At 54.8% G+C, this 12,718-nt stretch overlaps 1 protein-coding gene across 2 annotated transcripts in view; it reads left to right on the plus strand.

Annotated features, from left to right (window-relative positions):
• Positions 1 to 2,780: 2,780 nt before the first annotated feature.
• The window catches only part of SORCS3 (sortilin related VPS10 domain containing receptor 3), a 569,814-nt gene continuing 559,876 nt past the window's right edge, over positions 2,781 to 12,718 (plus strand). Inside the window, exon 1 of one of the 2 annotated variants that reach the window (XM_032423232.1) lies at positions 2,781 to 4,009. In XM_032423232.1, the coding sequence (XP_032279123.1) occupies positions 3,377 to 4,009 (633 nt within the window). In that variant the 5' untranslated portion in view covers positions 2,781 to 3,376. The remainder of the gene's footprint in view (positions 4,010 to 12,718) is intronic. The other variant, XM_032423230.1, reaches the window with a different exon arrangement.

Below are 12,718 nucleotides of genomic sequence, written 5' to 3' on the forward strand. Positions count from 1 at the left end.
TTTCAGTGTGGACCTGCATGTGTAGGAAGCAATGGGGAATTCAGATGAGAAGCTCCAGAGAGAGAACAGAGTAGATTCAGGAGTCAACAAGCAAGAGGTGACAGTGGAAGCACAGATATGGGTGAGATCTTTGAGCTCACTCACAGAGGGAGAGTGGAATGAGAATGAAGCACAGAAAACTGGGGTCATGATGGAGGTTAGGGCTCAGAATTTAAGATGTGAGCGGGAGAAGAGAGGTTGGCTGAGCTTGACTGAGGCTAGTCAGGGAGGACCCAGGAGACCCTGGTACCACATAGACCAAGGGAGATCTTTCCAGATGGAACAGGTTTACAAATGCAGGAAGTGGAGGCTGTTGGCCAGGCTGTCTCAAGGAAGCCAGCAGGTGGTGTTTGTTGGGAGTTAAGGCTTTGATGAGTCACCTGAAGGCAAAGGTTAGGTTGCCAAATGTCCAGCGGGGGAGTGGCAGGTGAGGAAGGGGAGACAACTGGTGGAGGGGAGAACTCCTTGAAGAGGTCTGGACACTGGAGAAGGCTGGTGGGGACTGGGAGGCTGCGGAGGGGGAGCCAGCACAGGGTTTTGGACAAGGATTGTTAGGCGAAGGGTGAAGGAGGGAGAGAGTGAAGATAGGAGGAGGGGCAATAATTGATAAAGCAAGGCCAAGAGGATGAATTGGGGGCAGATGTGTGAAAATATCACATCTGTTAGTCTTTCATCCATTCTTTTTTTCCAAATAAATACTTAATAGCCACATCTCCCAAAGTCCACTCGAGGATCTGACCTTTCCGCAGGCTCGGTCCAGGTCCAGGGCAGATGGGAGGGGGAGCAGGGAGTTTCCAGCATTGCTCTTGCAGACAACTGTCCCCCACGGGCTTGGACAGCACACCTCCCCTGTGGGCCTGAGGCTTGGGAGACCTCCCGCTCGCGGGCTCTGTGAATGTCCACTCCGGAACGCCTGCCTGCAAGCCCAGACCACTTCTACTCTGACATCTAGCACCTCTGCCCAGAGCCCACGCAGAAGAGAGGCCTCGCGTTCCTCCCGAATCCCGAGCTTGGGCTCGAGCTGCAGCGCCCGGCCTTCCCCGGCAGGGGCGCTGGGAACCCGCGGATGGCCGGCTCCGGTCCAGCGCCCGATCCCGCGCCCACCTCAGCCTCCGGTACCGCAACTTTTCTTGGGGTGTTCCGCTGCTCGCGGGCTTGGGAAACCCCGACTCCAAGACCCGGCTCATTCTGGGCTGTCTCCGGCTTGGTTCTCCGGCCCAGCCTCCTCGGTTCCCAATTTCCGAGTTCAGCTGCGGTTGGAAAAGCATGTTCGCCAGGGTGTGGGCTCCCGGGAACCGCTGGTTGCCGCCCTCCGTGGCCGGCTCAGATTCCCAGGCCGCCTCTGCCTCCTCCATCCCTCTTGGCCCTCCCCGGGCGCTCTTCCACCTCTTCTTTCTTTCGCCTTTCCATTCGCACCATTATCTCGCCTTCCCTCCTCCACCTCATTTTTCCTCTCTTCTCCCTTTCCCTTTTCGCTCTTCCCCTCCGTTCGCTTCTCTTCCCTTCGCCCCGCCTTTCTCCTCTCCCCTCTTCCCGGGTTTCCCTCCCTCTGGCTATGAACTCTTCCTCTAATCCCGAGGAGAAGAAGGGCCTTCAGGCCGTCACGCTCTCCGAGCCCCCTCTCTCCATCCCACTCCTTTCTGAACAACCACTCCTCCAGCTCCGCGCTTCTCGCCTTTCCAACCTCTAGAAATCACGGGAGCTTCTCGGAGGCGGCGGGCGGCACTACGTGCCGGGGCCTGTAAACCACATCTCCTCCTCGTCCTCGAGTTTAGCTTCCCTCTCTCCGAAGTCTCCCTTTTCCTACAGGGCTCCAAGGGTCCTAGCCCAGATTGCGCTTCTGCAGCGGGGTACGGGGTGCTGGGGCCGGGGATCTGATCAGCCCGCGCTGCGCTGCGCCGCACCGGGGTCCTCTCACTGGCAGTCGGCGCTTTGAAGGAACAACTAAGCCCGCTCAGAAACGAATCTAGGAAGAGTGAGGGCGCGACCTCAATCCCAGGCTAGAAGATGGGGGCTGGATTCCCCCCACCCCCGCCCCCCGTGGGAACGAACGCTCTCCACTGTCTTTCCTAAGCTCCGACCAGGGGTCCCAGGAAGGAGAGCCGGGGATCCGGGAGAGCTGGCAAACCCCTGACCCTGCCGCCGGCGCCTCCCTTTTCTCTCCCCTCGCCCTCCAGGAGGTTTAAGGAATAACTAGGTTGCATCCGCGGGCGGTGGGGGAGCATGGGTGCGCGGGGCGCCAGGAGGAGGGGGCTATCCAGGGCGGCCTGCCTTGCTCTCAATATTGCCTTTCTGAGGACTCGCAAGCTCAGGAAATGCAAACACAGCCCGTGCGTGATCCGCGCGCGCCCACAGCCCGAGCGGACCCCTCCCCGCCCCCCACCCCGTGGCTCACACTAACACGCACACATACGCGTGCAAACGCGCACGCACGGAACCGCGCGCCCCCGCACACCGAAGCAGCCCCGGGCTCCGCCAGGTGCCCCCACCCCGCGACGCCCGCCAGCCCTGGCGCACCCCTCGCTTCACCCTCTCCCGCCTGCGCGCACGCACGCGCACGCACGCAGTCCCCGCGCCCCCGCACCGGGCGGGGGCGCAGGCCGTGAGGGGCGGGGGGCGGCGGGAGGGGCGGGCCCGGGAGTAGCGAGCGGAGTCCCGGGTCCATCCCGCGCTCGGCTTCCGCGCGCTGCCTCCCCACGCGAAGGCTCTGGTCTCCCCCTCGGCTTCCGAACCCGAACAGTTGGCGCTGAAAACACTTTACTCCTCCTCCGTCGAGACCCCCCCACCCTCCCCGCGCGCCATCTCCCGTTCCCCACAACAGGCCCGAAGAGTAACCCCCCAAACGCGGCCAGAAGCGGCTCCCAACTCTTCGGCGGGAGCAGGTTGGAGGCTGGATTTCGGAGAGACTCTGGAGTGGGGTCCGTCGCCAGCCCCTCCTCCTGGATCCGGCTTGATTCTCATGTTTTAAAAAGAGGATTTTTCTCATTACCTTTGAACACTCCTCTTAAAAATTTTTGGAGGAGCTCGGTGAGGAATATTTGGGGGGATCTTAATTTAAGGGGGGGAAAGCACCGAGGGGGTATTTATTAATTTTTCTTGGGTTTTGGAATCACCCTTTGGACGAGAGAGCGAGCGATCCAGAGCGAGGAGGGAAGAGCGGAGAGGACCCGCGAGGCGCGCCAGCCCGAGCCACCTCCTTCCCGGCCGCCCCCTCCCCACTCCCCCCGACACACACTCGCTCTCTGGCTCGCCGGCGCGCGCACACCCCCCCGCGCCAGACCCGCACCTCGGCGGGCGCCACACTCTCGGCAGCCCGAGCCGCGGCAGCCGCAGCGGGATGGAGGCAGCGCGCACGGAGCGCCCCGCAGGCTGGCCCGGGGCGCCTCTCGCCCGGACGGGGCTCCTGCTCCTGTCGACGTGGGTCTTGGCCGGCGCCGAGATCACTTGGGGCGCGACGGGCGGTCCTGGGCGCCCCGCGGCCTCGGCTTCGCGGCCCCCGGTGCTGCTTCCTCTCTTCCGGCGGGCAGTGGTAAGCCAGTGGCCAGAGGAGCTGGCGACGGCGCGGAGGGGCGCCGCACTGGGGCGCCGGCCCGGACCAGAGCCGCTGCCCCAGCCAGGAGGCGGCAGCGGCAGCGTTGGAAAGAAGCAGGGAGAAGCAGGGGGACCGTCGCCGGCAGGCGCGCGGTGGGGACAAGGCACCCCGGTTCCGGGCAAGCCTGGGGGCGCGAGGAGGAGTCGCCGGGCGCAGCCCTCCAGTGCCCTGGAACGCGGGGACGCCCGGGCCACTGCCTTGGCCGATGGTTCCAGAGGAAGCCGCCCTCTGGCCAAGGGTCTCCGGGAGGAGGTGAAGGCGCCGCGGGCCGGGGGGGCGGCGGCCGAAGAGCTCCGGCTGCCCAGCACCTCGTTCGCGCTGACCGGGGACTCGGCCCACAATCAAGCCATGGTGCACTGGTCGGGACACAACAGCAGCGTGAGTACCTGCCCGGCGGCGGATCTGCCTGTCTCCTGACAGCAGGGCTGAATGGAGGGCGGGAACGGGGGACAGATAGTTGCTGGAAGGTCGAGGCAGAGGCGGGGGCGCCCTGACTTGTAGAGAGAACAGGTTCATCCGGCTTCCCCCACGCCCCCAACAGGTTAGCGGAGTTTGTTGTAAGATGGTGTGTACATTTGTTTGCTGGAGACCCTAGGTTTGGGGCCGCCCGGAGGGGAGGGGAAGAAGTGTCTTAAAGATGAGCAGGGAAGGGATCTGTGGTCCCTTTCCCTGGTACTCGGCTTGGAGAGTGGGTTTTCCCGTCCGGCGCTTGAATTCGTGGGTGAGGACGCGGCCTGAATTGGCAAACTGACAGATTCCTGCGACTGCCGAGCCTCCCCCCTTCTCCCCTCCAATCACGCGAAAGGGAACCTGGGAGCTGGAGGCCACTCGGACTTCCAGACTCCTGTCGGCCTTAGGGTCGCTGCTGTCTGCTCCAGGGGCGCTTTCTCCCAGCCCGGGGGAAGGCTGCGCCTAGTCCGCCCGAGCCCGGGCCTTCAGGTCACACTGAGTCCCCCTTCAAAACCCAGGCAGCTGTCTGGAAAGCTACAGGAGAGGCAGTAAAAAAAGTTTAAAGCGTGAAGTGAAATTCAGCACCCATTCCGCACCCCTCACCCTTACGCAAGAATAAGTACACTAAGTCTGAGCAAAAAAAACTCGCCTCGGCCGCTGTGTCCCGCATCAGAAACGGCTCCCGGAGTGGAGTTGGGTCCCCATGCTTTCTGCGCACCTCTCCTCTCTCCGCGGCCAGGTTCCCCTGAGAGTAGCTGTACCGACAGGTGGCGCCCTTGAGTCCACTCCGGCGTCGGGCTCGGAGCCCGGGCGCCCCGGGCGGCTAGTGCCGCCCGCAGAGCGTTCTCCGAGAGGCTTCCTCAACCCCGCCGCCCGCCGGGGCCCGGAGCCGTGCGGCCACGCCAAGAAACCGCGGGGAACGCTATCTCCGACGGAGGTGGGGGGGCGGCCTCCCGCGATCTCTCCCACTCCCCTCCCGTCCACGGCCCCCCACTTTCAGCCAGTCTTGCAAAAATCCTTTCCTCTTCTCTGGCTCTCCGGATCAAATCAGAACCCGGCGTTGGGCAGAGTCTGGAGGATGATGGATGTCCGTATAGGCAGCTTTGCTCATTTGATCGGAAAGCACCGCCCCTCCCCTTTGTGTTTCTCTTTATGACTGGCATTAAAGATTTCCCTGGAAAATTCTGGCCTTATTTTAAAGGGGCCCGGGGGTGTCACGGGGTAAAGAGTGAATAACAGGAAAGCCAGGAGTCCGCAGAGTGTACCACATCGGCGCTGCTGAGTACAGATTTCCTGGTTCTTAATGGCACACAGCACAGATCGGGCAGCCCAGCCCCGGTACAGATGCTGGGTTGGAAGGATTTGCGAGGTCTGTTTTCCCACCGGCGCGGTGGCTGGCTTCATCTGCCTCCAGTGAAGACCTCCCTAGCTTCCGAATGCACAACTCTGGGCATGGGGAGGGGGTGGGTATGGCGTGCCTTGGCAGGGATGGGTGAAGACTTGCAAGTCCCCAGAGGAGAGAGGGAGAGAGGGAGAGGTAATTCTCTGACAGCAGGGCCTGTGAATCTCAACTTCGTTTTAGTTTGATAATGAGGAATTGTATGTGTGTGTGTGTGTGTATGTTTTTGTTCACGTTCGTACTGGGTGAGAAGGATGAAGAGGATGGGTGGGAGTGAATGTATCCCTAGGAGGAGGAGGTGCTGTCCTCACATATCTATGACTTTATTACTGTCACATTTGGATAATATAAATTCACTCTACTTAAAGAGTTTTCTTATGTCTGTGCTTTTATTTTAAGGATCGTTTTTTTTGTGTGTTGACTTACCGGTGGGACTTTGGAGAGGATGCTTTTTGCAAACAGTAACGTGTGAATGGCCTTCTCTGCCCATCTTCCATGCAGAGGTGCAGCAGAGGAAGTGAGGGGGCAAGTCTAGCCCTAGGGCGCCCCCCCCCACCCCGGGGGAAATGGCTTGTAGTTGAAAGAGGGGCAGAAGCGCCCAGGGAGTGGACTAGTTGGCCTTGGAGCCCTTAGTGACAGCAGTGAGATTTGGGAAATCCAGGAACAGCCCTCAGGATGCTTATTGGTTGTGTTCTTGGCCAGTCTTAACTGTCCAAGCAAAGGACAAGGTAACACACATGGGTGCAGGGACCCCATCCTGTCGTCCTGTCCTTTCTTTCTGGTGGAGAGCGACTGCCTCCTGAGCACCTGGGCTGGATCTGCCTCTTCCGACCATACTGTGCAGGCAGTATCGGCTTCACTGAGTATCAGGTCTGTGCTGCTCTGAGAGCAAGAGGAGGGAACATGTTCACGGGGCCCCGTCTTTGAGGGACTTTAAGGAAACATCCCTGTGAGAGGAACGGGGAAACCAGTGTCTGCAACATGACTAGGTTGGTTTTGTTCCTGGTCCCCCTTTCCTGAAGACAGCAAAGGAAGATGCTGTAGATAAAAGCCAGGGTGAGGAGTGATGGGGATGATGAACTTTCCGGAAGCTTCCCTCATCATTGGTTTCAACATGGAGGGAGATGTCCTAGCACCAGGCTCCTTTGGCATGAAAAGAGAGTTCCATCGTCTCTTCTGACTTCCACAGTACTAAACATGTCCTTTTCTGGGAAGGCCACCAGCTTAATTGTGAACACTTTGGGGTTTCCTGGCCTCCTACCAGGTGCCTTTGGTGGACCTCATTACTTGACATGAATTCCCTTTGGGGGAGGGTTTTCAGTCAGCCCATATAACTGAAATCAAAGTCCACTCTGACAGTTCGCAGTCAGGCACGCAGGGCTGGACATGCTCGGCTCCATTTGTCCAGCTGTGCCCTGGGGACTGCAGGAGGCAGAGGGAAATCCTTGTCCAAGGCTGGGGTCATGGATTCCCTTTGGTTCAGGGACTGTGGTCAGATAGCTTGGGGGCAAAGGAGGAAGTGCCCCGAAGGCTTGAGCCAGAAGCTGTCAAGAAGGGGCTGGAGACTGGGTCCCTCTCTGACCGTTACTACCCTGCCAGGTGGTCCCGGGTGAGAGGTGAGGGGACTTGGGCTCAGAGCCTCTATTCTGGAGGGGTGGTAAATGCCAGTCTCCAGCTGGGTTCCTGGTGATTAATGGGCAAGAGAGTGTTTCACACACCCCCTGAGGGAGCTCCATCCCCAGGGCTTGCTGGGAAACAGAAAAAAAGCCACATCATTCTGCCCTTCTCCTTCCAATGAAGGAAGATGCCTTCTGCTTGCTCAGTGAATTGGCAAAGCAAATGGCTCTGGAGACTGGAAAGTTGTGAAGGAGATGGTCCACTTTTCCATGCCCCCTCCTCCTTGGAGTAACCCTGGCCAGGGACCCCCCTTCCTGGTGCTGAGTTGAGAACGCTGCGTTCTCCCTTGGAGGACCCCTTCCCTTTCCAACAGCTCACTGGCGGTGGAGAGTGATTTGCAGGCTGCTACCCCTGCAGTTTGTGTCTGGTTGGAAGGACTTCAATTAATGTGCCCAACAATGCACCTTGGTGAAGAGAAGCAGGGAATGCTGCTAGTTCCGGGTCCCCTCCAGATCACCCTTCCCTAGCACGCGAGGAGGTAGAACACACAGATGCTCCCAGGCAGGATTTCATACCTTTAACTAATTCAGCTGGACTGTGTTCTAAAATATTTACTTCCAATGTGCAAAATAGTGACAGCTTTGATCAGATTAATTGTATTTCACTCACTGAAGCAGCTAATTGTGGCTCTCAAACAGATTTTTCAAATAGCTTTTGGCTGGATTGTCTCGCCTTCATCGTCCCTTCTCACAGTCCTTGTGTCACAATATCTTAATGCATTTTGCCTTCTCAGAGGCTTAATAAAGAAGCCTGCCGCCGAAGCCATTCTTTAGGGGTTTGACAAAAAGAATCTGTTTTTAATTAATATTACAAGGGGAGCCTCTCCTTTGAGATAGAGCTGGGAAATGCAGCGGGACAGAACAGGACTAATTGCTCTTGGTCACTCTTGGCCTGGGGCTGGGGGTGGGGTGGGGAGAGGAGGGGGCTGGACACGAGGCTATTTGTCTCTATTTGTCTGCTCTGCGTTTCTCCTGATGGCTGGGCTACAGGGTGTGATTTGCTTCTCAGATCCAGCAGTGCTTTCCAAGGTGAGCAGAATTTGCAAACTCTTAATTGGGAGGCCTGATTGCAGAAACGCAGTGGTTGGAACTTGCTTCATAGTTGGCAAAGGAGGAGTGCTGGGAAGTGGCTTCCCCAGTTGTGTTGGATTTAAGGGTGGTGGTGGGGGGGATGGATTGTGGCTCCAGTGGCAAGAAGACTCGGGGGGCACAAGGGAGAACTGCTTTTTCCTTGGGCCGTGTAAATCTGTTATTGTCACTGAGGATTTTTGGAACTGGATGATAGGCTGGCCCTGAATCATCCGGTAAGGAGCACAGAGGTGCGAAAAGCCAGACCAGCTGAGATAAGAAGATGCACCAGGGGTTTATCCAAGGCTGGGTACACCTGAGGCCTGGTGGCTTGACTCACTTGTTGATTTCCTGCTTTCTTTGGCCTCTTGGCAGGTTTGAGACACTTCCTTACAGTGGGAAAACATTGAAGGATAATTTTTCAGCAAGTTTGGGGGAAAAGAGGTCTTATGGATTTGGAGGTGGAACATAGGGGATGTGAGCATCAGCCGGCCACCTTGGATGGGCGGAACCGGCATGGGGGGAAGGGGCTGGGTGGAAGCTGGCTAGCCATGCCCACACCCTGGTGTGGAGGGTGACGGAGAAAAGGGTCTGCATGGTGCTCTGGTTTTGCCAGCAGTGAGTGAAGATGAGAGGGCTCTGCCTCACATGCAGGAGGGTCTCAGGCATGTTCCACCAAGTAGGTGAAGAGTGACAGCCTCAAGTCTTCTTGAGCAGAAGCTACGAAGGAATTAGAAGTCCTTGTCCCTTGGGATGTCAGTGATTTCTTTCTCGGGTTCTTCATCACTTGACAGTTACTGTAACCAGGCGTATTTCAGCAAGTATGTCTACCTTCCAGCTCAAGTACCTTCACCTTCTTGGATTCAAATCCAAAGTCCTTTAGCCTGGCATTCAGGGCCCTTCACTGCTTATGTCCTGGGTCTACTTCTTTACCTCTCTGTTTGACGCTTCCCTGATGGGTTCCTTCCCTGTAGCCAAGAAAGCCCCTTCATTGTCCCAAGCCCCATTGACTCTGAGACTTTGCACTTGAGGTCTTCTCCACTTGGATTACCCTTCTTCCTCTATTGAGATGCACCTGTTATTCACAGCTTTGCTCAAGATTCAAATGCAGTGTCTCTATAGAATTTTCCTTAAGAGCATTTGTTTCCCCTTTTCCTGATGAGAGAATTTAAAGACTGCACCACACATGTGATCATGATTTAGTTCAGTACTCGTTTATTTTAATTTTGTATTGTTTTGTAAGTGTTTTCAAGGTGAGGGATGAGAGGTGAGGGTTGAAATCATTACAACCGCACCTTCCCCACCCCTCAGTGTGAGTTTTGCTCTTCTCCTTGTGGCGTGTGGCACAGGGCTTGTCCCATGGCTCAGTACATACTCACTGAACTGATCTTCGGGAACTGGGCAATGCCTTAGCTGTGTGGAAAGGACAGGAAACACTGTCTCTTAATAGCATTGAGTTTATATACCTGGTTGATTATTTCATGTATGAATTTTAGCACAAGATTTGGAGGCATCTCTACGCCACTTAGTAAGAAAATAGTAATATGGACTACGCAATAATCCTGGCTTCTTTCTCCTGGACGTCAGAAACCGGATGAACTTACAGAATATACCCAGACATTCGCTGAGTGTTTCCTACATGTGTGGCAGTGTTCTGGGCACTGTGGGGTCGGTACGGGTGTGATGGAGGGAGAGACAAACAAGGATAAGACAGGATTTGCCTCAAGGTCCTTCCAATATGCTTTGGATATGAGACTGCTATCAGTAAAGTTAAATAACACATGACGCCAAGATAGAAGCCATGGGGTGATGTGTGGTTAATTGTCAAGCAGTCATTTTAGGCTATGAGCTCGAAGGAGAGAGGGTCCCTGGGGGAGATACTACAGCATTGAGACTCACAGAATGTCAGGGTTGGAAGCGCACGTGGGTAATTGTCTTCATCAACTCACTCCGCATAGAGATGAGGGGTTTGAGGCTCAGACAGAAACATGGCATCCTATGGTCTGGACTCTCTACTGTTCCTTTTCTCTGTATAGTCATCCCTTACTCACTCCCGGGTTTCTCTTTTCTCTTTTCTTTTTTCTTTTCGGGTTTACAGACCATTTTTCTTCCAAGGGGATTTATGTGTTTTCACTCAGGGGAGGTAGGATGCTGCCCGTTTTATAGGTAGGATAGACTGAGGCCTTGGACGAATATACATGAGGCTAACCAAAGAGGCTTAGGATTAGGTTCGTCTCTCTGGTTCCCTGGCCACATCCTACATCCACCCCGCCCACCCACTGAGGTGGCTGCATACCATAAATACCAAGCTCCTCAGTTTCGACAAGCTGTATCTTACTAACTGTTGTTAATGGGGGCCTCTTGTGAGTCACCTCGTTATTCGAGTTAGTGAGTGAATCAAGCCTGCTTGCATCACCAGACACATTTTGCTCATTTATTTTGATCAGTGTAGTTGGGGTTTAATTATTTATGGAAATGCTTTTTTTTAGAGTACACTAATAAATGTGCTGTAGTAAATTTGGAAAAAGTAATGGCGTCTAAGAACTTCAGGATTGCACACATAACTTTCTGCTGTTAACTCCTTGCTGGGGAGCAGAGGAAACCATCCCCACTGGGTTGAGATGAGAGGAACTTGGAGCACAGTGGGGTTGCCAGTAACCCTGCCCGCTGCTATGTGGGGCTCGTTACTTGGCACCCACTGGGTGAGAACTTAGTTCAGGGGGAAAACTGGAAATAGAGCTAGATAGGGTAATCAAGGATCCTGTTAGGTAGGCGGACTATGAGATTACTTGGTTTGGGTGTGAATTCATACTTGTGGATTGTATTCATCATGAATGCAATCTTCTTCAGAACTCCTTGGCAACAGCCGTATGGTAAATAGGAGCCTGGGTTCTGGAACCAGGTGCCTGGGTTCAAATCCTGCCTCTGTCTTTTAATAGCTGTGTAGCATCGGGCAAGTTGTTATTCTTTCTTTGCTGTTTGTTCATCTATAAAAAGAGAGCGGTAATGATAGTTCCTCTCACATTGGGCTGTTGGAAGGATTCAGTGAGATCATGTACATGGCAAAGTGCTTAAGAGAAGTGCTGGACCTGTGGTAAGCCCTCCGGGTACTCTAGGGCTTTCCCTTCGTTTTCAGATAGAAGCATTGAAGCAGAGGAAGGAGGTACTTGCTCCAGGTTTTCCAGTGAGCCGATGGCAAAGCCTTGGCCAGAACCCTCGGGAGATGCTCACTTCAGGCACCTCCTGTCCTGGGCTCCTCAGCCTGTTGAGTCTCTGTAATGTCTCTCTGTGTTGTGCTGAGATAGACAGTGGAAGAGATAGAGAAGCGAATGACTGGGGCCTTTGAAATTCGTACTCAGAATTTATAATAGAAATGGTTAGAATCACATAGTTAGAACAAGGTTAAATACCACACTAATGAACAGCTTATATGTTGGAGATTTTGGGGGGGGGGACTTCATTGAAGGGTTAAGGAAGGTACCCAGAAAGGTGAAGAGTAGCTTCTCTTGGCTTGGGCATCCGTAATTAGACCTAACAGCTAACCTCGGAAGACTTCTTGAAGGAAGTGAGTGAGATGTGTAGCTTCAGGAAAGAACAGTGGGCTGCTGGGGCTGGGTGGCAAATAGAGCCTGCAGAGCCAAAGAGTCATCTACATGGAAGCCATAGGATGGACCTTGATGTCCCAGCTTTGCTCCTCCTCTTGATCGCCTAGCTCTCTCTGCTTCGTGCCTGGTGTAAAGTGGGAATATCCATGACTAGAACTATCTGCAGAATATCTGCAGCCTCTTTTCCAGAAATATCACACTGACCAAACCCACTAGTTACTTTGTAGTGACTTATACTCATCAAGATACTGGCTTGTATTCCCTTTCTGCCTGCACCCTATGCACCAAGAATGGAACGCAAGATCCCTGCACAGACACTAGGGGGAGTGTTGCCTTGGGAAAGAAGTGAAAATAAATAGGATGAAATAATAAAAAAAAAATGCTGCACAAGGAATTGTTCCAAAGGAGAGAAGAAGAGAAACAGCGTCCTGCAGGTACATTGTGGGAGGGCTTGTTTGGTGACCCTTAGATGCATACTGATTGGCAACAGGGTAGTTGATCATTCAGCCTCTTCCTGCAGAAAAAAGGAAATGGGTATTTGTTCAAATGCATCCATTCTGCAGTCCCTTCGACCCATTAATGACCCAATTAAGACTCTGGAAGTAAATTTGGCAGGAAGTGATGCTCCGGGGTGGTTCCCCTGTCTCTTGGGCGTTTTCTCCCCTTTGTGCCCCTTCACTTTCTGTGTGCGCACGGTGGTCAGTCAATAGAAGCCTACTGAGTTGAATGGAATCAACTCTTTCTTAAATACTTAAAGCTGCCTGGGTAAAGAATGAGTGTCTTGAAGGTGTAGGAAGGCCTCTTCTTGCTGCCCCCCCAACCACCCCCAGGCCTCGGCCCTGCACCCCTGGCCATCTTCGTTCTCTCTCACTGGCGCTCAGATCCCACG

Source organism: Phoca vitulina, unplaced genomic scaffold (genome assembly GCF_004348235.1).
Source record: "Phoca vitulina isolate PV1807 unplaced genomic scaffold, GSC_HSeal_1.0 scaffold28, whole genome shotgun sequence".
Lineage (NCBI taxonomy): Eukaryota > Metazoa > Chordata > Mammalia > Carnivora > Phocidae > Phoca > Phoca vitulina.